The following is a 26,020-nucleotide window of genomic DNA, read 5'->3' on the forward strand; positions in this document are numbered from 1 at the left end:
AATTCAAATTTATCTTAAAGCCAACTCTAGTCAGGAAGACTTCTTCACAGATGAATAAGTGGTTAAATAAATAAATCCGAGATATATCACACCACAGGCTATTTATTATTTCTTTCCCTTTTGGTCATAGAACATTTCAGGAAGCTTTGGATAACTTAATTCAAGGAGTTCCAACAATGTCTATGCTAAAACATTAAGTGAATTGCTCTTAGAAAAATACTGGTTTGATGGTAAGGCAGATTTTAATCTGTTTTGGACAAATTTGGTTAGTTTCTGACTACACCTCATCTCACCACGATCATTACTTAGAGGTCCAAAAAAAAAAAATTTTTTTTTTTTGAGAAAGAAAAAACTAGAATTTTAAATTAGCAGCAGAATTAAAAGCATTAATCTCTAAAGTTTCACGAATGAAATCACTGCTTCTGATTTAACTTTCAGGGGTAAGAGCAAAACCTACATACATTCTCACTGTCCACAAGCACAAAGAAAAGTATCAGCACAAATGATAGTATAAGGAAATAAAACTCATGGTTGTTTCAGATTCCAAAACAAGATACTGGGATGTGACTCTTCTATAGCAAATTTCCATTTTTTCAGGAAATAGCATTAACAGAAGTATGAATTTCTAAAAATTCAGAAAACTAATTTGGATTATGACAGTGAATACTATGGTGTGAAAAGGTATAAACCCAAAATTTTTGTGTCATTTATTGCAAAGAAAGACAAGAGAGAACATTATGCCAAATAACATCAACTATTAGAAACTGGGTCCAGAATGCTCCTAAACTGCCAATCTACCCCACTTGGTCTATTCCTAACTGTTTCTTTTTTTTTTTCTTTTTTTGTGGTGCTGGGGATCGAACCCAGGGCCCTGTGCTTGCAAGGCAAGCACTCTACCAACTGAGCTATCTCCCCAGCCCCTAACTCTTTATGCATAAAAAATCTGGCTTTCCTATCTGTCAATTAATTTTAGTTTACTAGAAAACTCTGATTTAACATTGTCCTAATCTATTTTAAGTCAAAGAAAATGCTATGATGCTTAAAATTTAATTAGTGATGGAAATTAACTACTCAAGTGTTATGGTAGATATATCTCAAGTGCTGTGTAAATATAAGGAAAAGTAAAAAAGAAAATCTAGACTAAATCCTACAAGGACTCCTTAACTATTTGATATCATCTTTGTTTTGATTATTCATGACAGTAAATGAGCAAAGGCCATAAAACTTATTATTATTATTATTATTTTAGAGTGGCACTTTAAGACTTCTTGGGCTTCCCGAATGCATTTGTACATACAAAAGGATTGTTAAACTTAGTACGCATTAGTTATTAACAATGGATAGTGACCCTTGCTTAACGCTGAGTTTTATAGAAACACATTTGTATATTCTTCCTTTGTAATCACAGTCTTTAAAGATAAGAAGTATACTCAGAAAGCAGAGATTCATGTGAAATTTATAAAGATTCTATGACAGAAGAGAGCTTCACAATCCAGTTTTACTAGAAGACATTCCCTCTGTCCACATTATTTGGTGTATCTCTGAAACATTTGAAAAATACTTTTCTGTGAATTACTAGGCTGTAGAGAATGAGTACTTTTAGATACATTACAACTTTCTCTAGTAGAGTTTGACATCTTTTTTCCATTAACTGAACGGTTCAACTGAATTTTAAAAGAAGGTTGCCAATTTTCATCTCTTGAGCCTCTCCGAGGTTTAGGATGTTCTACATCAGTCTGCCTTTTGAAGTTCCTATCTTTGTAATTCTTCTGCCCACTTAGTAAGTTATCTGGAGGTGAGGATGTAGCACGTAACTGGTACTCATCTGGGGATCCTTTTTGCCGGTTTGGCTTCATTAGTTCTTTATCCACCTCTTTCTGTAGTTGTAATGCTAATAATCGGTCCTGTTCTTCTTGTTTATGTCTCTCAAAAAGTAAATGCTCCAAATCTATCAGTTTTTGGGTAAAATTCATTTCTGTTTCCTCTTGATCTGAAGAAGATAATGAGAACATTTTCTTCCGTTTTAAAGAAAAGCATGGATCCCTGACTGCTTCAAGTGAAGATTCTTGGCTTTTTCTTTTTGAAATACCTTTACTGATCAGTTGGCTAGACTCTTCATTTTCTGTCTCAACTGGGTTGTCTCCAATTACTTGTGTTTTATCTGAGGAAGTACACCCATTCTCTGCCTTGCCACAAGACTTAATTATAGCTTCTTTAGAGTATGGAACTTTGGTTTTAGGTCCTTCAGAGTTTATGACACATAACTCTTGATCATGATTGTTGGATTGTGTTTTGGCTTTTCCTTCAGGACACTGTTCTGCATCATAGACACATAACCATGGCATAGGTGACTCTACTGAAGACTTTGCACCTTGTTCTTGAATTTCAAGGCATATTTGAGGAGAAAGTGTTGGCATGTTTTCTTCAATTTCTGTATCTTGCCATTTAGGGCTCTTCATATCACTACTGTCAATTTCCTGTAGAAAACAAAAATACTGTAAAAAAAACAAAGTTAATGAAAATAAATAGATAAAAGTTAAAAAAAAAAAATACTGAACATACAAGGGGAAAACACCAAATAATGGTATATATTAAATACCATAGCTGAACTGTCACTATATATTGTTAAGTATTACTAATAAGGTATTTGAAGGGAAGCCTCCCTTTTTTTGTGATGCTAGAAATTGAACCCAGGATCTCTGGATGCTAAGAAGTACTCTACCTCTGAGTTACATCTCTAGGCCTACTTCTTTCTTAGTATATTTATTGTTAATCCTATGGGCCAGTTTAGAATAGGGCATTAATTCATTTTCAATTCCAAGAAAACCTACAGATTAAAACTTGCAAACTAGATTCTTCGTATGGCCAAAAGCTGGCATCAAGACCATTTCACTCTTTCACCTTACAAACAACTTCTAGTCTGGGGCTTTAAAGCCACTTTCTGCACTGTGGATCCTCCTTTTGACATTCTGTTGAAACTTCTAGACAGACATCATCTGAGAATAATATTTTCAAATACAAAAATTAATATTAATGGCCTTTCAAAGGGAAGGAATTTACATTGCAACACAATTATTAAAATGTTAATAAACCAAATGTTCATCTATAGACACATTAAGACATAGTAGCAAGTCCAAAAACTTGTAGTATCAAATAGAGATGATTATAAATGATATTCAAGAGATCCGTAACAAATATAATGTGATATAAAAATAGCTGCACCTTCTATTGATAACAAAGTCACAGATACTATTACTATTACTATAGTTGCTGTCTGCATCCAAAATTAAAAACTAAAATTAGAGATTAGCAAAATACTTACTTTTTCTTCCATCTAGACCTTAGGTTAACTACTCTTACTTTAGTATAATTCTTCTTCTCACTTCTAGGTCTTAGGTAATTCAAGAGCTAGGAATAGTTTTGACAATGGGAAAGCCTTAAAAAAGGCTTTGATGATAATGTGCCTCAGAACAAAGAATATCCTATGTGTTGGAGACTTCATATCTATTCTTTTGCCTATTTTGCTTTCCATTTATCATTCCTGATAGCACTTTTTTTTTTGGTACTGGGGATTGAACTCAGGGGCACTCAACCACTGAGCCATGTCCCCAGCCCTATTTTGTATTTTATTTAGAGATAGGGTCTCACTGAGTTGCTTAGTGCCTCAATTTTGCTGAGGTTGGCTTCAAACTTGTGATTCTTCTGCCTCAGCCTCCTGAGCTGCTGGGATTGCAGGTCTGTGCCACCACACCTGTTTTTCCTAAATGTAAATTAAGCACAAGAAGGGGCTGAGGTTGTGGCTCAGTGGTAGAGTGCTCGTCTTGTATCCCTGAGACAATGGGTTTGATCCTCAATACTAAATAAAAATAAATGAAGTCAGTGTGCCCATCTACAACTAAAATATATGTGTGTGTCTGTGTGTATTTATTTATTTATTTTTAATGAGCACAAGAAGATGACCTAAGAGAATTTGTAGCTGTGATAAAGATTAAAGATTATGGGGGCTGGGGAGATAGCTCAGTTGGTAGAGTGCTTGCACAAGGCCCTGCAAGCACAAGGCCCTGGATTCAATTCCCAGCACCGGGAAAAAAAAAAAAAATTAAAGATTACACATACATGATTTGGCACACAGTAAATGTTCATTACATGTTTGGTGGTATAAAACCGCCTAGTTTTAATTGAAACAAATGTTAGGAACCTGAGAGAAAATAGTTAACAAAATTTCTCTGTAGGAAATTGACTTGGCATGAATCCCTCTTCCCTAGTTCTATTTACCTGGAAATCTGATAAAGGTGAAATGTCACATGTATTACTAGGCCAAACAGCTTAGTAAAAAGGACCCCGGATTGGTGAACTGCATCTGTGTTAGGATTAAGAGTGTTCTAAGCTCAAGGCTTCTTCTATAAGTGACTTATAGTTCTTTAGACTAGGTATGTTCCTTACTAGGATCCCTGGAAGCTATACCCACAGGCTTTTACCAGAAATAAATTGATTTTTATAGGCCCTGGAGCTTTGGCAGTTACCACATTCACTTGCATGGTCTTGTTTCTAGGCCATTGCTTACAAATTCAGCTATGAGGACACCTTCTAAATAGATACACTTGATGCTGCCCTATTAGCACATTTGTTTCTCATCTTATAATCTAAGTGAAGCTGGTACCAGGTCTACCTCAGTTTTATGAGTTTCAGTATCTACATCAAGGATCACGAAAGTATGGCCTATGGATCTAGCCTGCTACCTATTTTTGTAAACAAAAGTTTTACTGTAACAGATAAGCTCACTTGTTTACATTTGGCAATGGATGCTTTCAACTACAATAGCATGGCTGGATAGATATGACAGAGACTGTTTTGATCACAAAGATTAAAATAGTTCTACCTGGTCCCTGAGAGAAAAGGTTTGCTTATTCCTGGTTTAGGTAAGCCTAAAATGACTACAAAAGGGTATTCTCGTTAGCCAGGCACAGTGACACACGCCTGTAATCCCAGAGGCTCAGGAGGTTAAGGCAGGAGAATCATGAGTTCAAAGCCAGACTCAGCAAAAGCAAGATGCTAAGCAACTCAGTGAGACCTTGTCTCTCAATCAATACAAAATAGGGCTAGGGATGTGGTCAAGTACCCCCAAGTTCAATTCCTGGTATCCCCCAACCACAGTGCCTTTAAAAATGTTAGGAAACACAAGTATAAGTAATCTATACTACTAGTAAATGTGCCCAACTAAGAACATCTTCAGTATCAACATACCTCAGATATGGAGTTTCTCCTGACTTCTTGTACAATTTCAGACTGTGATGCTGATCCAAATAGAGATTTAGGTGACAAATACCTTTAAAAAAATTATCCAAGTATAAATGTTTTGAAAGACAAGTGCCATATACCCAGTATGCTATGGCCAGATTAACTATTTATGCCCAAGGTTGTCCAGTTTACTCACTAGCTGATTTGTCAGAGTGTGTTTCATCTCCTGATCTCAGGTATTTTGGCCTAACTCCAGGTCAAAACTTAAAACCGAGAGTATTACAGGGCTGGGTGTATAGATCAGCAGCAGAGCATCTGATCTGGCATGGTTTAAGTCCTGTGTTTGATCCCCAGCACAGTTAAAACAAAATAAGATGACACTGATATTTTAGTGAAAGGAAAAAGAAAAAAAAAAATAGTAAAAAAGGAAGTAAAAGTCAAAAGTATTTTTTAATTCTTGAAAAAATTGTAAAAGACAGATAGCTTTAAGTTACGCGAGTCCTCCCAAAATTAACAGAAATGACATTTTAAGTCAGGAAAAAATATATGTTAGTGTCTTTTCATATCAGAAACTGTGGCTATTTACTCCATTTTTTTTTTTTTCTTTTTTCAGTGCTGGGCATTGAACCCCAGGCCTTACACATGCTAATTAAGCAAGTTCTCTATCTCTAAACCACATACCATGAGCCTCTGTTTACTACATTTTTAATCTCTGTTGAAAAAGAATTCATGATTAGATTCTTACCATTATATACTTTTTATATCAACTACCTGTTTACAGACATAAAGATATGTTAACATATATAAACATAATAGCTATTTCCTAATAGGCTGTTTGCCACTAAAAATATGAAGTTTAAGGGCTGGGGAGATAGCTCAGTCGGTAGAGTGCTTGCCTTGCAAGCATGAGGTCCTGGGTTCGATCCCCAGTACCGCAAAAAAAAAGAAAAAAAGAAAAAAATGCAGTTTAAAATAAAATAGAAGATGCTATAACAGAATAAAGAATAATAAAGGAAGATTACAAGTTTGTAGGTTTATTTTTTAAATGGTAAGCGATGTAATCATATACATAACTATAATAAACATTAACAGAAATCTCCCAAAATGTTGTTTTCAAGTAATAGTAACTTTGGGTAATTTTTAAAAAACAGCTAGATATTATTTTTATAATTAAAGAAAAAAAGGCAAAAATCCATTAGTTAGAAAGTATATATCAGTACCAAGGTATTAGGTTTTATGTAAGTTATTTCAAAATTCGTAAACAGAGAACAAAATGTGATCAAATACATGACAGAATCAGTGAAGATTCATTAAACTCTTCCAGTTATTCTTTATTTATAAAATAGCAAGTAATGTATCAATACATGTTCATTGCAATAAACAGAAGTAAAGGAAATACACATATTGGCCCTTTCTATTCTCATTTGGTTCCTCATATATAACTTTGTTTTTTCCCTTTTGGTGTTAGGAATTAAGCCCAGTGCCTCCTGTGAGCCAAAGATATGCTTATAACTAATTTTTTAAAAACTATGATTTCCTTTTTTTTCTTTTCACAGTCAGGACTACTTTACTGAGAGCAGTTAGTACATGTCAAATTTGCACAATTATTGAATCCCTAAAAAGAACTCAGTTATTTTTCAGATTACTGGTCCACAGAGAGTGAAAATAAACCAAGTGATTGTGGGAAAGGCTGAAGTCAATCTTCTTGTTGGGAAATGAATCCATAGTCAGCTGGTATGGTACATTTTATTCCCAACTCAAAGAACCATGGTGGTTCTATATAGGAATCAGCTACCCTGCCCTTCAGATGAACTGGAATTCCAATATTCTCCCTGAAACAGTTTTTGTTTCTCTAGAACTTTCAAAATGCCTACATGAAGCAACCTAGGCAATCTAATAAAGAACTGGCAGATTCTGCAGTATCTTGGCTCAGTTACTCCTCACCCCACCAAATAATTGTCGTTGTTTTGCTTGTTTTTGCAGTGTTGGGGATTGAACAGAGGGTTTCACACATGCCCTGAACAAGCTTTCTACCAGAGTAGCACCCTAGCCCCACTTATCTTTTTTAAAGCAAACACACTCATGTAGGGTACATGCCTATAATCTAAGAGACTCAGAAGGCTGAGGAAGGAGGACGGTAGTAAGTTTGAGACCAGACTGGAACTGTCCAGGCTGTCTCAAATTTAAAAAAACAAAGGTGGGGGTGGGGTGGGCTGAGGTACCTATAGTTCATTGGTAGAGTGTCCCCAGGTTCAATCCCCAGTAACCCCAACCTCCCCCTCAAAAAATAGATAAAATCTTCTGTGATTTTTTTCCCGCACATATATCTTAATGATTACAAAGAAGAATATCATGAAAATGAATCGTTTACTTCATAAAATGAAGTTTTACAAGAGAATAGTTAGAAAAATGTAATCACAATACATCATAGTTATGGGGAGGGGATACTGACTAGAAATAAAAAGGGCACCTTTTTTAATTTATTTATTTTTTTTAATGTGGTGCTGGGGATTGAACCCAGGGCCTTGTGCTTGCAAGGCAAGCACTCTACCAACTGAGCTATATCCCTATCCCCAAAAGGATACCTTTTTTTAAAATATTTTTTTAGTTGTTGATGGACCTTTACTTTATTCATTTCTTTATATGCAGTGCTGAGAAACAAACCCAGTGCCTCATACAAGCTAGGCAAATGCTCAACCACTGAGTCTCCACCCCAGCCAGCCAAAGGGTTACTTTTTGTAAATATTTTGTACCTTAACTCAGGGACTGGTGGTTTATATACATGCAAAAATTCACTAAGTGGGGCTAGGGTTGTGCCTAGCATGTGTGAGGCACTGGGTTTGCTTCTTAGCATCATAAATAAATAAATAAATAAAATAGTTCATCAACAACTAAAAAGTATTTTTAAAATATTCACTAAGGGGGCTGGAGTTGTGACTCAGGGGTAGAGCACTTGCCTAGCATGTGAACTGGGTTCGATTCTCAGCACCACATATAAATAAATGAATAAAATAAACATCCATCATGCCTAAAAAAAAAAATTTTTTAAATTCACTAAGTACACTTAAGATTAGTGTACTTTAAAATATGCATACCATACTTCCAAAGTTCTAAAAATTTACATTACCATGGAAACTCAAATAATTACCACATAGTTTAAAGGGAAAAAGGGCTGGGGATGTAGCTCAGTGATATAGCACCCCTGGGTTTAAACCCAGTACAAAAAACAACAAAAATAACCACCCCCCAAAAACCAGCAAGTATCCTGGGAATGTCTTTTATTAATTTTTTTAAAGACTTTGTTTTAATCTTTGTTTTATTTATTTATTTTATGTGGTGCTGAGGAGCAAATCAAGTGCCTCATATGTGCTAGGCAAATGCTCCACTACTGAGCCACAATCCCAGCCCTGGGAATGTCTTTTTAAATTTATTTTCAGTCTTTCCTCTTTTTTTTCTTTTCTTTTCTGCACTTCTTAATTACCAATGATGTTGGGTATCATTTCATGTGCCTACAGGTCACTTATACTTCATTGGAAATACCTGTAAGTCCTTTGCCCTTTTATAAACTGTGTTGTCTTTAGTTGTTGAGTTACAAGTATTTAACATATTCTAGAGACTAGAACCTTGTAAGTTTTTATTTTTCATTTTTTTTTTTGGTAAGAGAAGAGTCATGCTATGTTGCCCAGGCTGGCCCTGAACTCCTGGGATCAAGTGAATTTCTTGCCTCACTCCTGTGAGTATCTATAGGACTATAAGTGAGGTACTGTGCCTGGCTCCATTTTCATAATTTTTTTTTTTTTGTGGTGCTAGGAATTAAACCAAGGGCCATGTTAACCATTCATTCCATCACTGAGCCACGCTCCAAGGACCTCAACTGTTTTTAACTTTGTTTTAGCTTTATCAGTTTTTTGGTGTCTGTTTCTTCTAGTAATTTTTAAATCTCTATTTCAAAATATATTTTAAATATTCAAAGATTCATAAGTCATATACTTAAGCAATATAATATTATGTCAACATGAAATACCTATCTATGCTTTTCTTTGTTTTTTTCCCCAGTTAACGGGTATTGAACCCAGGATCTTGTACACACTATGCAAGCACTTGCCACTAAGTTACATCCCCAGCCCTGCTTTTCCTGTTTTAAAAGGTTTTCTTTTGATTTCTACTTTGCATATCAATCACCATTATTAACAATATTGACAGAGCCACACATTTTTTTCATTTAACAGCAACTACCTTTTTTTTTTTTTTAACTCTCTTTCCAAAAGTCCTCCCACTCTAAAATTTTGAAACTCAAAATTTCAACAAATTTTGGAAGGAAGCTGAATTACCTGCACATTATGTACTAAGCTGAATCAGAAGTCATTTGTGATTTTTAAACTTTTTCAACTATGAGTTACAATGGAAGACTTATGGCATCACAAAACCATCAATTCTACCTCTCTACCTACTAAGAGATTCTAGAGGGGTAAGGTAGGGAAACTAGCTCACACCATCAGTGACTACTTGATCCATGTTTTGTTTTATTTTGATTTACAATAGAAAAAAAATATGATGTATAAACTGGGAAAAAAGGGAGAGGAGGAAACTTTCAATGAAGATAAGCCTATCGTGGACTAGGTTTTTCCAGTTGAATTTAAGAAGCAGAGAAATGTAACTGGTTCATTTTGTGAAAATCCAACTTGTAAATCTTGAAACGAGATAAAAAGTGCAAATCTGCCAAAATCAAAATAAGTGACTGGGTAAAAAGCATGACAGGTTTCACCATCTCTCCTGTGCTAGCCAGGAATGACATGAGAGTAACTCATTTCTTTTCACTTTATATCAATTCTCAGATTGTCTTTATGGTTTTCATAAGAGCTCATGGAGAAAACTTTTAATTACCAGTGGTCTAATTTGAACAAAAAACCCTAATACAGTAGATGGTCAACAGATAATCGATAATCATATTCACTTACTTCTGAATATCTCCAATGTTTCTTTGTTTGTTCTTATTTTTCTTTTGTGACTTGCTTGTAAGTGGATCAGATTTTCTGGAAGTCAAAGGCGAAGCCAAGGTACTTCCCTCAAACAAATTATTCTTCAACAAGAAAAGCACGAAAAGACATAATTAATGAAAACTTTATGATAAAATAAGCTATTAATTGTACTAATTAATTCAGAATCCACAAAATGTTTCAGGAACCATATTTAATCTCTATACATTCTTTGAAGAATAGTGACCACGCAAAAATCAGTACAGTCAGCTCTCTATACCTATGGGCTGTGTACCCAGGGATTCACCTGATCATGAACTGAAAATATTTGAGGGATGCTGGGTGTGGTAGCACACGCCTATAATCCCAGCAGTTTGGGAGGCGGAGGCAGGAGGATGGCAAGTTCAAAGTCAGCCTCCACAAGTTAGCAAAGCCCTAAGCAACTCAGTAAGACCTTGTCTCTAAATTTAAAAAATATATAAAAAAGGGCTGCGGATGTGACTCAGTAGTTAAGTGTGCCCCTGGGTTCAATCCCCAGTATCAGAAAAAAAAAAAAAAAAAAAAAAAAAGAAAATATTTGGAGGAGATAAACAAATGACAATAAGCAAAGTAAAAATGTTTAACATCATTCACATTAGGGAAATGCAAATCAAAACCACAAGAAGATACTAATTTATACCTCCTATAATATATACCTTCTATAATAAATATTGCTGAAGATGTGGAAAAATTGGAGTATTCCTCCATTACTTCATGCCTGGTGGGAATGTAAAGTGATATGGCCACTGGGCAGAATCGTTTGATGATTCCTCATAAAGCTAACCATAGAGTTAATCTAGCACCCAGCATTTCTAGGTGTATACACAAAAGAATTGAAAAAAACTAGTTCTCAAGCAGGTTAATTGTGTAGAAACCACTGTCCACTGAAGTATTAGTCACAAAGTGAATAGATGGTAACAACCCAAATGTACATCATTAGATGAACCGACAAACACAATGTGGTATATACATGCAATGGAATATTAGTCATAAAGAAACGAAGTTCTGTACATAGTACAACATGAACTGTGAAGACATGAGCAAACTGAAATAATACAGAAAAAAAAGCGTATGATTTAAACTGTATGAAACATCTACAATTGACAAAATCATAGAGAAGAAAACTATACCAGATTTCCAGGAACTAGGCAAAGGGAAATTTAGAGTTATGGATTGATTCATGATTGCAAAGTCTCTGTTTGGCATGTTATAATTTTTTCGAAATAGTGTTAATGATGGTTTAAATTTGTGAATGTAAGAAATGTCACTGAAATGTTAAATATAAAAAGGTTAAAATCAGGGGTAGGATTGTAGGGTTGTGGCTCAGTGGAAGAGGGCTTGCCTAGCATATGTGAAGCACTGGGTTCAATCCTTAGCACTACATAAAAAAAAAAAAAAAAAAAAACAAATAAATAAATAAAGAAGTTATTATTTTAAAAAACATAAAAATCACAAAATTTTTAATAAAGAATAATTATCACAAAATTATTTAATAAAGAAAATTACTAAAATTTTAAAAGATAATATTGGGAGAAAATATTACCTCTGAACTGAACATGTGGACCTTTTTTTAAATCAGTTCCTAAACAATATAATATAACAATTATATAGCATTTACATTGTTTTAGATATCATAAATAATCTAGAAATGATATAAAGCACAAAAGAGAATGTTTGTAGGTTATGTGCACAATGCCTATATAAGAGACTTGAGTAGCCTTGAATTTTTGTAGTCACAGGAGGTCCTGGAACTAATAATCCCTTGCAGATATTGAGGGAACACTATATAAACAAAACCAAGTTTACCAAAGTTGGTCTAAATTAATTAATTCTTACTGTACATTATAAAGCACAAAAAGGCATAATACTAATCTCAATAATTTCTGAGGATTTTTCTAATAAAGTGTTGTGTATAATTATAACTATTTTAATCTATAGGGGAAATTTTAAAGAGCTTTGAATATACCTGGAGTAAAAGAGAGAAAAATAACCGAGTTTTAAGGGCATATCAATAAATATCACAGATATTTACTTACTATAATAAGTCTCCTAAGTTTCTTATCACACTATTGGAAAAGTTCATATGATTGTTCACCATGGAATATACATATTAAACCAAAAATTATTCTAAAATTTTGATAAATCTACTCTCATAATGCTATGTGAAAACCAGGACTACAACTAGACATTTGAAAGACGGTACACAGATAACTCCAAATTCTTCTCTTTAACATATTTTCTTCCCTATTCCATTTATTATTCAATTCATCAATGTCTTTAACTTATTTTCCTGATCGGGTATCTTTTAAAATGTATCCTTCTCAAATTTAGAAAATAAAGGATATGTAAAAAGGGGAAAAGTAGGGTGTGGTGACACAAACCTTAAATCCCAGCAATTCAGGAGGCCAAGGAAGTAGTGAAGCCAGAATTGGAGACAAGCAGTTAGGGTCAAATCGAGGAAATGGAAGCCATGGAAGCCATGAAAGTCATCAGATTCTTGGAAGTTGGAGACTGCCCCCGACTGGAATGTCAGTGTCTTTAGAGCCCTTTTGGTCACCAAGGTTACCTAACAGCCCCTCCCAAAAAGTGGAAGGCAGGGAGTTGCTAATTAATGCCCCGTGGGCCCCTACCTGCCTGAATTTTCCCTGTGGCCCTTCCCCCTGCCATCTGCTTCTTACCTTCTTTGCTACGTCATCTCCTGGGCCTAGTCATGTAGGCAGGAAAGAGAGAGATAACTGGGGAGAGAACTGGAGAAAAGAGACCCTAACCTATAAAAGATGTAGGGCGTGCTCACTTTTTGGGACCTAGAACATCAGCCATGGCCCCCTTCTCTCTCCCGGGAGAACTCTGTATTATTACTATTTTTAAATAAAATCTGCTTAATATGTGCTTGCCTTGGTGTGCTTCTCTGATGTTATACTTCAACACCTGAGGAAGCAGAACTCGTCACCGGTAAACAGCGGTGGTATCAGTAGGATTGCAAGTTCAAGGCCAGCCTCAGGAACTTACCAAGGCCTGAAACAATTTAGTGAGACTCTATCTCAAAATAAAATATTAAAAAAAAAAAGGCTTGGGATATTGCTCAGTGGTTAAGTGCCCCTGGGATTCAATCTCTGGTACAATTAAAAAAAAAAAAAAAAAAAAAAAATCCCAGTTTGATACATTATCTAAGAACCAGGCTGGGGATGTAGATCAGTGGTAGAGTGCTTGCCTAGCATGCATGAGATCCTATACTCCATCTCCAGCACCACAGGAAGAAAAGAGGGGAAAAAAAAGAAAAATTAGGTGCTTCACTTTCAAAAAGTGATCTACATCTACATATGAATAGACTATATCTAGTAATATGAGAAATTTCTAAGATATATCAAGTTAAGACATGCAGGGAACAAAACGGTATGACTACTACAATCATTTAGGTGAATAAATGGGAAAGTTTAAGAAACCGTTAATAAAGGTTACCTTTGGCAAAAGAGACTGATGGAACAGGAATAGGAGAAGAGAGGTGGAAGAAGGAGAAAGGAAGCTTTTATTTTTCACTGAATAGAATTCCTATATAATTTAATTTTACTAACAACATATTTTAAAGGTTTTGTTTGAGCCAGGCGTGGAAGCAAACGCCTGTAATTCCAATGGCTTAGGAGGCTGAGCAGGAGCATTGAGTTCAAAATCAGCTGCCACAACTTAGTGAGACTCTTTCTCTATGTAAAATATAAAAAAGAGCTGGGGGCTCAGTGGTTTAGTGCCCCTGGATTCAATCCCTGGTTTTTTTAAAAAGTTTTATTTGGTTTGCAGTGCTGGAAATCAAAACCAGGGCTTTACCCATGCTAGGTAAGTATTCAACCACTGAGCTACAACTCCAGCCCAAAAAAGGTTTTATTTTGGGGGAGTGTGTATGTATGTGATGTGTGTGTGTGTGGTACTGGGAATAGAACCCAGAGGTACTCTTCCACTGAGCTACATCCTCAGTCCTTTTTATATATTTATATTTTAGAAACAGGATCTTGCTAAGTTGCTCAAACTTGTGATCCTCTTGGCTTAGCTTCCTGAATCACTGGGATTACAGGTGGGTGCCACTACACCCAGCCCAAAAAAGTTTTGTTTTTAAGATTTAAAAAAAAGTAACCAGGGTTGGGGATGTAGTTCAGTCAATAGAGCACTCGCCTATCAAGGGCAAAGCCCTAGATTCAATCCCCAGCACAGTAGGGGATTGGATAACTTTACAATGTATCTTGAGGGTATGTGTAGTTACAATTATGTAACAATACAAAAAAATATGCTTCATATAGCAGTCTGTTTTTAAATAAGTTGTTTTAACTAGAGCAAAGATATCCACAATAGCTTCTAATTATGTTGACTGCTTCATCTTCAACTTAATGAAAAACATAGTCAAGGAGCAGGGAGATAGCTCAGTTGGTAGAGTGCTTGCCATGCAAGCACAAGGCCCTGGGTTCGATCCCCAGCACCCAAAAAAAAAAAAAAGAAAAGAAAAACATAGTCAAGGTAACTGGAATGTTAATGCTTCAAAATCCTCTCCTAAAACTTACAATATTAATGCTTAGTTTTCTTGCCAGTTCTTCATCATTTTTTAATTGTTCTTCCACTTCACTTCGCCTTTTCTCTGCCTCTTCTTCCTCCTCTGCCAATAATCTCTGTATATATTCTTCACTGGCTTTGTTTTCTTCTTCCTCACTGGCTCGTCGCTCTGCCTCCACCTACAAAATAATAAAGGATAATTCTCTGAAGTTAATATACTTGTAGTGTTTTCTAATAAGAACAGTAAAAGAAAAAAAGAAAAATTGGCAAGATCTAAATATCTCAAATGAAGTACAAATCGGGGGAGGTAAAAAAAAAAAAAAACAGAATAGTTCAAGAGGGCTCCCTCAGGAAGCCTTCCTCAGCCCAATGAAACCTTGATTAAGAACCCATATCTCCTCTTCAGTTCTTTTAAAAAAAAATTTTTTTTGGTTGTAGATGAATGCAATACCATTATTTAATTAATTAATTTATTTTTACATGGAGCTGAGGATCAAACCCAGTGCCTCATACGTGCTAAGCAAGGGCTCTACCACTGAGCCACAACCCCAGACCCTTCCTTTTCAGTTCTTATCACAGTTTCTATTACACTGATAGACATTTGTGGAAGTTCTTTTTGGAAATACTTTTCTCAGTTAACAGAATGCCATGTACTGACTTGGACAGACCTAACTTTCTGAACCAAAACCTAGGAAAGGAGATGGAATGATAAAAACTGACTTAGACTAATCAGGGCCTATCCTTGAAATTAGGATCAATCCCCAAACAGTGGACAGGAAAGAAACAGATAATGAAGAAGTAACCATTACAGGACATATAGGGGAGGGAAACAGAAAAAACAATTACTTTCTTCAATTAGTGAGTGCAAGAGTTGGATTCCAACTCCATTTCTAGGACCTACGGCCGCACTTATACTCATTTATACTATACTGCCTGAATGAGAACTACATTGGCAGTCCAAAACATTTGATTCAGAAGTTCTTCACCTAATTCAAACAAATGAGACATGACGGAAAGTTTGTTAAAGGACTTCTGTGTTAAGTTTTCTTGCTCTTAAAGAAATACCACGAGAAGACACTGCTTTTCCTCCACATGTTGTTCTATATGAATCTAAGGTTCAAAACTGTATAACCATCTTGCTATTGGCCTGAGATTAGAGCCAGCTCACAAAATTTAGCAAAGAAATGGAGTTGGAGCTCCATAAGAAAACAAACTTAAAGCCTCTGAAATTCTAGTTAATTATAATTTTCTTATTGCTTTAGGTAGTTTAAATTTTCTTTTCGGTTTTTGCTGTACTCAGGGGAGAATCCAGGGTCTTGCACATGATAGGCAACTTCTCTACCACTGAGCTTTATCACCATCCCAAGTCTTCTTTTATTTGTAGTCAAAGGCAACCTATAGAGGCTGTTATTACTGCAATGTTTTAAGGGTTGAATTATTTCTTTAAAATGCTTATTAAGGATAGCCAGGTGCAATGGTACACACCTATAATCCCAGAGGCTTGGTGGCTGAGGCAGGAGGATCCCAAAGTCAAAGTGCAAGGCCCTAAGCAATTTACTAAGACCCTGTCTCAAAAAAAAAAAAAGCGGGGAGCAGGGGCTGGTGAGATGGCTCAGTGGTTTAGCATCTCTGGGTTCAATCCCTGGTACCAAAAGCAAACAAACAAAAAACCCTTACTTACGACACTATTTAGACAATACACTAACAATTATGTTTAATAGTTTATTAGGTCTTGTAGAGCTGCACAGTCTAATACAGTAGCCATTAGCTATGTGAAGTGGCCAAATTGAAATGTACTTTAAGTACAAAACATATAATAGATTTTGAAGTCTGAGTAAGGTAAGATAAAAAAGATATGATCTCTCATAAATTTTTATGTATCCTTATGTTACTAAAACAATTATAATTTTATATAATTCTTATATGGTAAAATATCATTTTAGATATACTGGATAAATAAAATATTAATTTTATCTTTTAAAAAATGATGGCACCTAAGATTTCATCTAACTCCAATAAGAATGGCTATTATCAAGAACACAAGCAATAATGTGTTGGTGTGATGTGCTGGTGGAGTTGCAAATTGGTGCAGCCACCCTGGAAAGCAGTTTGGAGATCCCTCAGAAAACTTGGAATGGACCAACCATTCAATCCACTATCCCACTCCGGGTTTATATCCAAAGGACTTAAAATCAGCATACTAGTGATGCAACCACATCAATGTTCATAGCAGCTCAATTCACAATAGCCAGATTGTGGAACCAACCTAGATGCGCTACGATTGATGAATGGATAAAGAAACTGTGGTATATATACACAATGGAATATTAGCCATAAAGAAGAATAAAAATTATGGCATTTGCTGGTAAATGGATGAAGTCAGAAAATATCATGCTAAATGAAATAGGCCAAGTCCAAAAAACCAAAGGCCTCATGTTTTCTCCGATAAGTGCATGACAATATATAAGGAGGGGGGTTGGCAGCGGGGAAGAGAAGAATGAAGGAACTTTGAATGGTGTAGAGGAAAACGGGTGGGAGGGGGTGGGGATGGAAAGATAGTAGAATGAAACAGACAATATTACCCTATGTATATTATGATTACATGAATGGTGTGAATCTACATTGTGTACAACCATAGAAATGAAAGGTTGTACCCCATTTGTGTACAATGAATCAAAATGTAAAAATAAAAAAAATTTAATTAAAAAAAAGAAAAATAATATTTTAAATGTGGCTACTAGAAAAATTTAATTACATACACACTCATATTTCTACTGGACAGTACTACCCATACAGAAGAGTATACTAGGGTTCTCCTACTACTGTACTAGTGAAGTCAAAGAATTCACTAAGCATTACTCCCTCTTTTCCATTTTTCTTTACAAGTAACCCATATGTTTTCCTCATGTAAACCTACAATCTACTACCCTCTTTCCATTCTTTTAGCTCAAAACATCAGGTGAAAGAAATTTCCTATATCCTTAAATGCTTAGGGATAATAATACCAATAAACGACACCAATTATGTATAAGGAAATTAAAGCTAGTATGTAACTATTTTGAATATGGGCTAAAAAATGGAACCTTTATAAAGTACATCTAAATACTTACATTTCAACATATACTAATTATTCAAGAAAATAAAATTACATGTAAAATCTGAGACTGAAAACAGCAGAGAAAATTTTCAAAAAAAGATTAACTATTTAGCACCTACCTTGCTTATCTCTTCTTCATATTCTCTTCTTAATTCTCCAGGTTTACTTAACAGATGAATGGGCTGATAATCATCAACTATTTCACATCAAAAAGAAAATAATATTATAGGCAAATAGAATTTTATGGCTAATTTTGGCCTTCCATTAAAATTGTATTACTATAAATATATAAAATTAAAATAAAATGTATCAATAGTTATAGTAATAATATCTTCTTTTGGGATTTCATTTTAAAATGCCAGAAATTTTCTGGTTCCAAGTGGCACATGAATACATAATCCTTAATTCTTCCTCTCAATGCCATTAAAATAATAGTAAAAATAGTTTTTAAAAAAATAGGTAACCCCACAACATTAAAGAGATAGGGGGTGGTCAAGTCAGTAACAAATTTTAACCAACTTCTAGAAAATGGGAAGCCAATGGAAGAAAGATGACTGATGGAATCATTGGAACGAAAAGGCTATAGAGGAGGTCGAAGAGAATTCCGCTCCATATCTGCCCAGAGAGTGGCTCAGATCCAGAAATATAAGGCACAAAGGAGTCCAGAGTGACTAAGTGTGAGACTGAGGACACAAAAATTCAAAGTTTACAAACTCAGAAATCAGAATACTTGACTGATAGGCATTCTTCCTGGATATGTATACAGGTACACATAAGCATATTTCTTTAAAGAAACGGAACTGTCTAGAGAGACTCACAGTACCTAATGAAAGAAGTGGTAACCCAGAACAAAGCCTTCTGTGACCTGGCAGCTACAGCTGGCAAAGCACAATGGCCAGTTTCCGTCTGCATGACTTCAATGTCTTCCAGTCACCAATCCCATCTATGTACATGGAGCTTTTATCCAGGATCTCATTTTTAAATATGAAACCTAAACCACCAGATATTTGAAATATATTTGAAATATATCAGATTATAGAAATTAAAGATTAAAGAAAAATACCAAGCTATACATACAGAAAAGAGGGGAGGGCCACCTTGAAGTGAAAAACAATTCAGGAACAGAAAACATAAGCTGAATTGTGTGTGTGTGTATGTGTGTGTCCTCTCAGCAGAGCTGATGAGAATTTTATTCCATAAAAGGAGAATAAGGTACTATAAAAAGCACACATCCATAAAATAAGATTCTTTATAGGGACATCTTACTCACAGAGACAACTCAACTCCAGCTTACTACGCCAACAGAAAACTCAGGCACACTGTAGTATTTTTTTGGCTTTCTCAAGAAAATCCAGAAATCCCATTTTCATATGAAATATTTCAATTTAAATGTTGATGCCAGATGGGTCACAAAAAACATGTCTGCAGGCTTCATATGACCAACAGGCCAGTACTTTGCAAATCAGTAAACAAATTAAAAACAGTGCTATAAATCCATAATAAATTGGGATGAAGAATGTTAAATTCTCATTTATTTTAGCCATTGAGGACAATCCATTTGAGACAACACAGGAATACACAGGAAACACAAGTATAATGCTCCTTAAAAAAACAGGAGGGGCTGGAAACTAAGCCTAGGTATATAAGAAGGACACTTCTATTATAGCATTTCTAATAAAGAAGAATGGGATATATGCCAAAAGGTGGTGCTTTATCAGATGTTATAACTTACGGGTTGGCAGATTTTTTCTGTAAAGGACAGTACAATAAATACTTTGTCTTATGGGCCTTATGGTCTGTCAAGTCACTCAATTCTGCCATTACAGTTCACAAGTCCCTATAGTCATAAATGAATGTAGCGCATGCATTTGAATAATACTTCATTAGAGAAAAAGGTGAGCTGGGCATGGTGGCACTTGCCCATAGTTTCAGTGAATTGGGAAGGTAAGGCAGGAGAATCACAAATTCAAAGTCAGCTTCAGCAACTTAACAAGATCCTGTCTCGAAAATAAAAAATAAAAGTGCTGGGGATGTAGCTCAGTAGGCCCCTGGGTTCAATCCACTGTTCAAAAAGAAAAGAAAGTCAAAGTCAAGTATGGTCTGTGGACCATAGTTGGGATAGTCCTGGCTGAGACCATTCCTAACTATTAAAGTTCTCATGTAAAATTCTACTCTGGGGCTAGGGAGGGATTTTAAATGATTGTAGATACTTGGAAAAGGAAGATTTCAAGTTCTATTCTTAAAAAAATTCACTTAAAGCCAAATGTGCTATCCACATTTGTAATCCCTGCAACTGAAGGCTAAAGCAGAAGGATCACAAGTTAGAGTCCCTAAGCAATTTAGCTGAGACTGTCTCAAAAAAAGGCTGAGGATGTGACTGGTTAAGTACCCCTGGGTTAAATCCCTGGTCCCCTCTGCTCCCCCTCCCCTTTAAATTATATGAAAATACAAAGGACCTAGAATACCTAATGAAAATGAACAAAGTTGGAGAACTATCATAGCATACTATACTGCAAAGTATCAAAATATACTGTAAAGCTATAGTAATCAAGACAGTGTAATATTAATTCAGAATCAACCAACAAACAAGTGGAATAGAAAAAAAACCTACTTTTTTTTTTTTTTTAAGAAAAAACTTCTCAAAAAATGGTGCAGGGAATGACAAATATCTACAAGGAAAAAAGTTGTCTCAACCCTGATCTCACAGAATACTCAAAAATTAACTTAAAATGGATCAGAGACCTAAGCATAAAAGCTAAAATTACAAAGCTTTTAGAAAAAACATAGGAGTATCTTTGCCTCAGGTAAAGATGACACAAAAAGCAATGATTGTAAAAGGAAAAGTTATGAATTAGACTTCATAAAAATTATACATTTCAACTTATCAAAAGACATAAGAAAATGAATAAGCCAGGCATAGGTGTACATACCTATAATCCCAGCTACCAGGGAGGATGAGGCAGGAAGATTTCAATTTTAAGGTCAGCCTGGGAACTTAGGAGACCCTGTTTCAATATAAGTTTTAAAAGGACTGGGGGTTCAGTGTTAGAATGCTTGCCTAGCATACGTGAGGCCCTGAGCAGAATCCCCAGTACAGCGGAAAGAAAAAAAATGAAGTAAAAAAGCAGAATAAAGAAACAAGAGCCAAAAGGAAAAAGAGAGAAAATGAATAGAATTGCCAATAAGCACATGAAAAAAGGACTCAACATCGTGGGGAATGATGGAAATACAAACTAAAAACTATAGTGATATGCTACTAAGAACCTACTACGGTGGTTACAATTTAAAAAAGAGACATACCAAAGATCAGTGAAGATGTGCAAAAGCCAGAACATATAGATGTTTGTTGGGATTATAAAATGACAAAGATCTTACCAGTTTCTTAAAAGAACAAATAAGTACCTGTTCTATGACTGAGTAATTCTACTCCTAAGTAAGTATTTATGCAAGAAAATGAGGATATGTAAGAACAAAAAAACTTGTGGGCTGGGGATATAGCTCAGTTCACAGAGTGGTTACCTGTTAAGCACAAGGCCCTGGGTTCACTCCCCAGCACCGAAACTTGTATAAAAATTTTCTCAACAACTTTATCACTAATAGTCAAGTCAGGTATGGTGGCACAGACCTTGTCTCAAAATAAAAATAAAAAAGGGTTGGGAATGTGGTTCAGAGGTCAAGTGTCCCTGTGTTCAATCCACATTACCAAAAAACAAAAACAAACAAACCTTGGAAAGCTTGTACATTGCTAATGACAATATTAAGTGGTATAGCCACTGTTGAAAACAGTTTGGCAGATTCAGCAATTCCACACTTAGATATATAGTCTGCCCTGTGTAGCCACTGGTTCTGCATTTGTGGATTCAACCAATATCAGATTTAAAATATTCAGAAAAAAACCTGTGTCTGTACTAAACATGTATGAACTTTTTTTCTCATCATTCCCATAAACAATACAGTGTAACATCTACAAAGAATTTACAATAGTATTGGGTATAATAAGTAATCCAGAGTTGACTTAAAGTACATGGGAGGGGGCTGAGGTTGTGGCTCAGTGGTAGCACCCTTGCCTAGCAAGTGTGAGGTGCTGGGTTTGATCCTCACCACCACATAAAAATAAATTAATTAATTAAAAGTATTGTGTCCCTCTACAATTTAAAAAAAATTTTTTTTAAAGTAGCTGGAAGGATGTGCATGATTATAGGCAAAATATTACACCATTTTATATAAAAAACTTGAGAATCAATTTTGGGATCTGAGGAGGAATAGAACCAATCTCCTCATACCAACAGATGACTATATGCAAAAAAGAATAAAAACAAGTATTGAAACAATTACTTGTTTCAATATGAATATTATATGCATATTCATATCAGCATTATTCAATCAAAAGATGGAAAAACCCCAAATGTTCATGAGTGTAATACAATATATCCATGAATGTCCCTCAAATGAAGTACCAATACATGCCACAATGTGCATGAACCTCAGACACATTATACTGGGTGAAACAAGCCAGACATAAAAGATATCCTATGATTTTACTTATATAAAATATATAGAACAGGGAAATTCATAGAGATAATAGTAGAACACAGGTTATGTGTCTGAGGGCAGGGTAAATTGGGGGTAGTCATTGCTTAATGGTTATTTTTTCTGGGGTAATGAAAAAGTTTTGGGGCTGGGGTTGTAGCTCAGAGGTGGAGTGCTTGCCTAGCACATGTGAGGCACTGGGACTGATCCCAAGCATCACATAAAAAAATAAATAACGGTATTGTGTCCATTTACAACCGCCCCTAGCTGGACACAGTGGTGCAGGTCTATAATCCCAGCTACTGGAGAGGCTGAGACAGGAAGATCACAAATTCAAGGCCAGCCTCAGCAACTTAGCAAGGCCTTAAGCAACTGAAGACCGTGTCTCAAAAAATAAAAAGGGGGGCTGGAGAGATAGCTCAGTTGGTAGAGGGCTTGCCTTGGAAGCACAAGGCCCTGGGTTCGATCCCCAGCACCGCAAAATAAATAAATAAGTAAATAAAAAATAAAAAGGACTGGGGATATGGTTCAGTGGTTAAGGGCTGCTGGGTTCAAATTCAATCTCCAATACCAAAAAAAAAAAACCATATATATATGTATATATACATATATATGTATAAACACTTTACATGGATGAATTGTATGGTATTTCAATAAAGTAGTTTTTTAAAAAGACAACTACTGCTTAAAAATGTTTAAAAATTTTGTTAAATAGTTCCTTAACCATAAAGAAATGGCAGGTACACCACAGCACAGGCACCACGTTCAAAGCCTAGATAGGAAACACTGAATGAATGGCTTACTGCTCACATTAGAAAATGAAGCTGGAGTCAAGTGTTTGGTTTGGGGCTCTTAAGCCCACGTTGTGGAGGGTTTTGATTTAAAGGACTGAACTAGATGGAACTAGTAATAGAAAGCTAACAGAACAGAGACACAATGAATGAAAATGTACAGACAGATAACAAAGAGAAGGTACAAGAAATATTAACACAGGAATCAGTAGTTTCCTTCTGTGGTTGCAGTACACTACAATTACTCATCTGTGTGTGTGTGTGTATACACACACATATATATATGTCTACACACACCCACCCATATATGTATAAGATTTTAATTTTTAACTCAAACGTGGCAATCGAACAGAGTTTTGGCATTATAAAAATGGACAAAATCAGGCTGGGGAGATAGCTCAGTCAGTAGAGTGCTTGCCTTGCAGGCACAGGGCCCTGAGTTCCATCCCCAGCACCGCAAAAAAAAAAAAAAAAAAAAAAAAAAGAGGACAAAATCCTGCTCTTGACTTTAATCAATATTTCGGGGCTCACAAAACCAAAACCTTCAATAACAACTTAGGCAAATTCTAGTCAGATTTTTTTTTTCCTCTTCTCTTTTGAAAGGGAAAAATGGTGACTCACTTTTTAAAGGATTTTGGGTTAGCCAAAAAAAGGCGCGGTTTTACTCACCGATTTCTTCCGATCCTTGCCCTGAGACTCTAAGCTTGCATTCCTTTGGATAGTGTTTCTGAATTATTTCCCATAGTTCCATATTGATAAGAGAATTTCTTCGGGTATGGTACCGAGTCCACGAAGAGACCCGGCGGCGACAGAAGGGACAGCACAAACTTGCCTTTTCGACAGTCGACTGGAAGCACGGATTACAGAGCGTGTGGTTACAAGGAAGGGTAACGGGCTCGATTAGGATTTCCACACAGATCTGGCACTGGCATTCCGACAGGGAAGGGATGGCGTCTTTGGGTAGAGCCATTTTAATATGCTAATGAGGCCCAGTCTACATCAACACCTGAAAGAAAAAGAATCGTCTTTTCAGTCAACTACAGAGAAAGCAAATGAACAGTTTTGTTTTCAAACACTACGTCCAGCAGCGTATCACCATTCCGACAATAGGAGCTTCGAAGCGGGCTTGAAGCAAAAGGACGCTGTGAGGGTCAGGTAACCACCAAAGCCCTGCAAGGCGGCGACTCCTTTTTAAGACAAATGTCCAAGAAAATAAATGAAGGTTTTAGTCGGAAGAGCAAGGCTCCGAGGGAGGAGCACCACCGCTGCGGCAGGGCAGACGGTGGCTCCGGCGCAGCAGAGAGTCCGCGCCAAGTTCCCCTCCTCCCGCTTACCAGATCGGGATGCTCCGGGCGGCTCCGGGGCTGGCTCCCGGCCACTGCTGAGAGAATGCCGCTTCCGCCAGGACACCGGGCTCAGACCGCAGGACTTCCGTTTTACCGTTGCTGTGGGGGCAGCTCACGAGCCCCCGCGTTCCAGCTTTAGGGGGCCCGGCTCAGTGCCCTAGGGCTCGGTGACTGACAGGCCCCTCACAGCTCTTCGGTCAAACACAAACCCTATTCGCTACAGAGTTGCCGAAACACCAAACACGAGCTAATGACGTCACAACTGCCCGCCAAAACGCCCCTTTTCATCCCAGAATCCGCCAAGGGCAGAGCGTCTAATGTTCGACTGGGCGGGACTTCCGGGACCTAGGCGCGCCGCCCTTGTGGTCCAGCCCGCCGCCGGAAGCTCTTCGGCAGTGCCACCTCCTCGCGTCAGGGTGGGTGGTTCCTGGTCTTTCCTGGGGGCATGCTCTCAGAGGCTGCAGAAACTCTTATTTTTATTTGGTACCAGAGTTTGAACCCAGGAATGCTTAACCACTGAGCCACATCCCTAGCCCTTTTTTATGTTTTAAAGACAGGGTCTCACCGAGTTGATAAGGACCTCGCTAAGTTGCTGAGGCTGGCCTCGAACTCGGCGATCCTCCTACCCCAGCTTCCCAAGTCGCTGGGATTACAGGTAGAAAAGGGAAACCTCTAAAAAAGACCAAAACAGTAATTTTTGTAATTTTTTTGTAATCTTCAAATTATCTTTTCCTATTAAAGTTCTTAGTGTCAAATGACAAAATCGCGACAAATTCAACTTAGAGATCTTAGTTGAATTTTATTTTCAATTTTATTTTTGGGCTCTGAAGAGCTGGGCAAAGATTGGCTTTATAGGCAGAAAAGGGGTGAAGAAAGAAACAACAAAAAGCAGATTGGTGGTTGGTTTCAAAATTTCTTTTCTTGTAAAGTGCGGAGAGGATTTCCTTACTGGCTAAAACTGACCTGTTGGAGATTTGGCTCTTATTTTTCTCCTATCTTTGTTGTTTTTCAGTGTTGGTGATGAACCCACGGCCTTATACGTGCTAGTCTAATACTCTACCATTGAGCTACATTCACAATCTCTTCTGATTTTGGGGTGAAGGTTAGTTTTGGTTCTGTGGCTTGGCGATTCAGCATGAGTAAGTCCCTTTTGGTTTAGTCTGTTAGGCATAGCATAAGAACTCAGTCCAGTGGCCTTCTGTATGTTTTATTTAACAGTAGAAAAGCATTTCTAAGAAGGTTTTCCCCAGAGGTTCCCTTCTCTGAGAAGTTTATCGTCAGAGTAACTGCAGACTTGAGACAACTTGACAGGCACTTATACTTCCTCCTATAGTCCAGCCCCCTAAAGTCTGCACCCTAGAGATAAATTGTTTTAGGATTTCCTTCCTTTTTAAAGCCTGAGGACTGTAAACTTGGGCAACAAACTTCAAGGTCATCTCAGTTCTGGGCTTAGCCTTTTATGTCACAAGC

The 26,020-nt window shown here is 36.5% G+C and overlaps 1 protein-coding gene across 2 annotated transcripts; it reads right to left on the reverse strand.

Moving 5' to 3' along the window:
* Positions 1–831: 831 nt before the first annotated feature.
* On the reverse strand, positions 832–25,988 carry RNF168 (ring finger protein 168). 2 transcript variants are annotated; one of them, XM_079156226.1, is made up of 7 exons: positions 24,539–25,988; positions 23,874–24,210; positions 18,003–18,079; positions 14,798–14,965; positions 10,197–10,318; positions 5,245–5,326; positions 832–2,495 (listed from the first exon to the last, which is right to left on the reverse strand). In XM_079156226.1, the coding sequence occupies exons 2-7, from the start codon at positions 24,172–24,174 to the stop codon at positions 1,527–1,529; spliced, it is 1,719 nt and encodes a 572-aa protein (XP_079012352.1). In that variant the 5' UTR covers positions 24,175–24,210; positions 24,539–25,988; the 3' UTR covers positions 832–1,526. The 2 variants fall into 2 exon arrangements, with proteins under 2 accessions (XP_079012352.1, XP_079012353.1); XM_079156227.1 differs by having other exon boundaries at positions 832–2,477; positions 24,539–25,986.
* Between the last annotated feature and the right edge of the window lie 32 nt (positions 25,989–26,020).

This window comes from Sciurus vulgaris (assembly GCF_902686455.1).
Source record: "Sciurus vulgaris genome assembly, chromosome: 10".
NCBI lineage: Eukaryota > Metazoa > Chordata > Mammalia > Rodentia > Sciuridae > Sciurus > Sciurus vulgaris.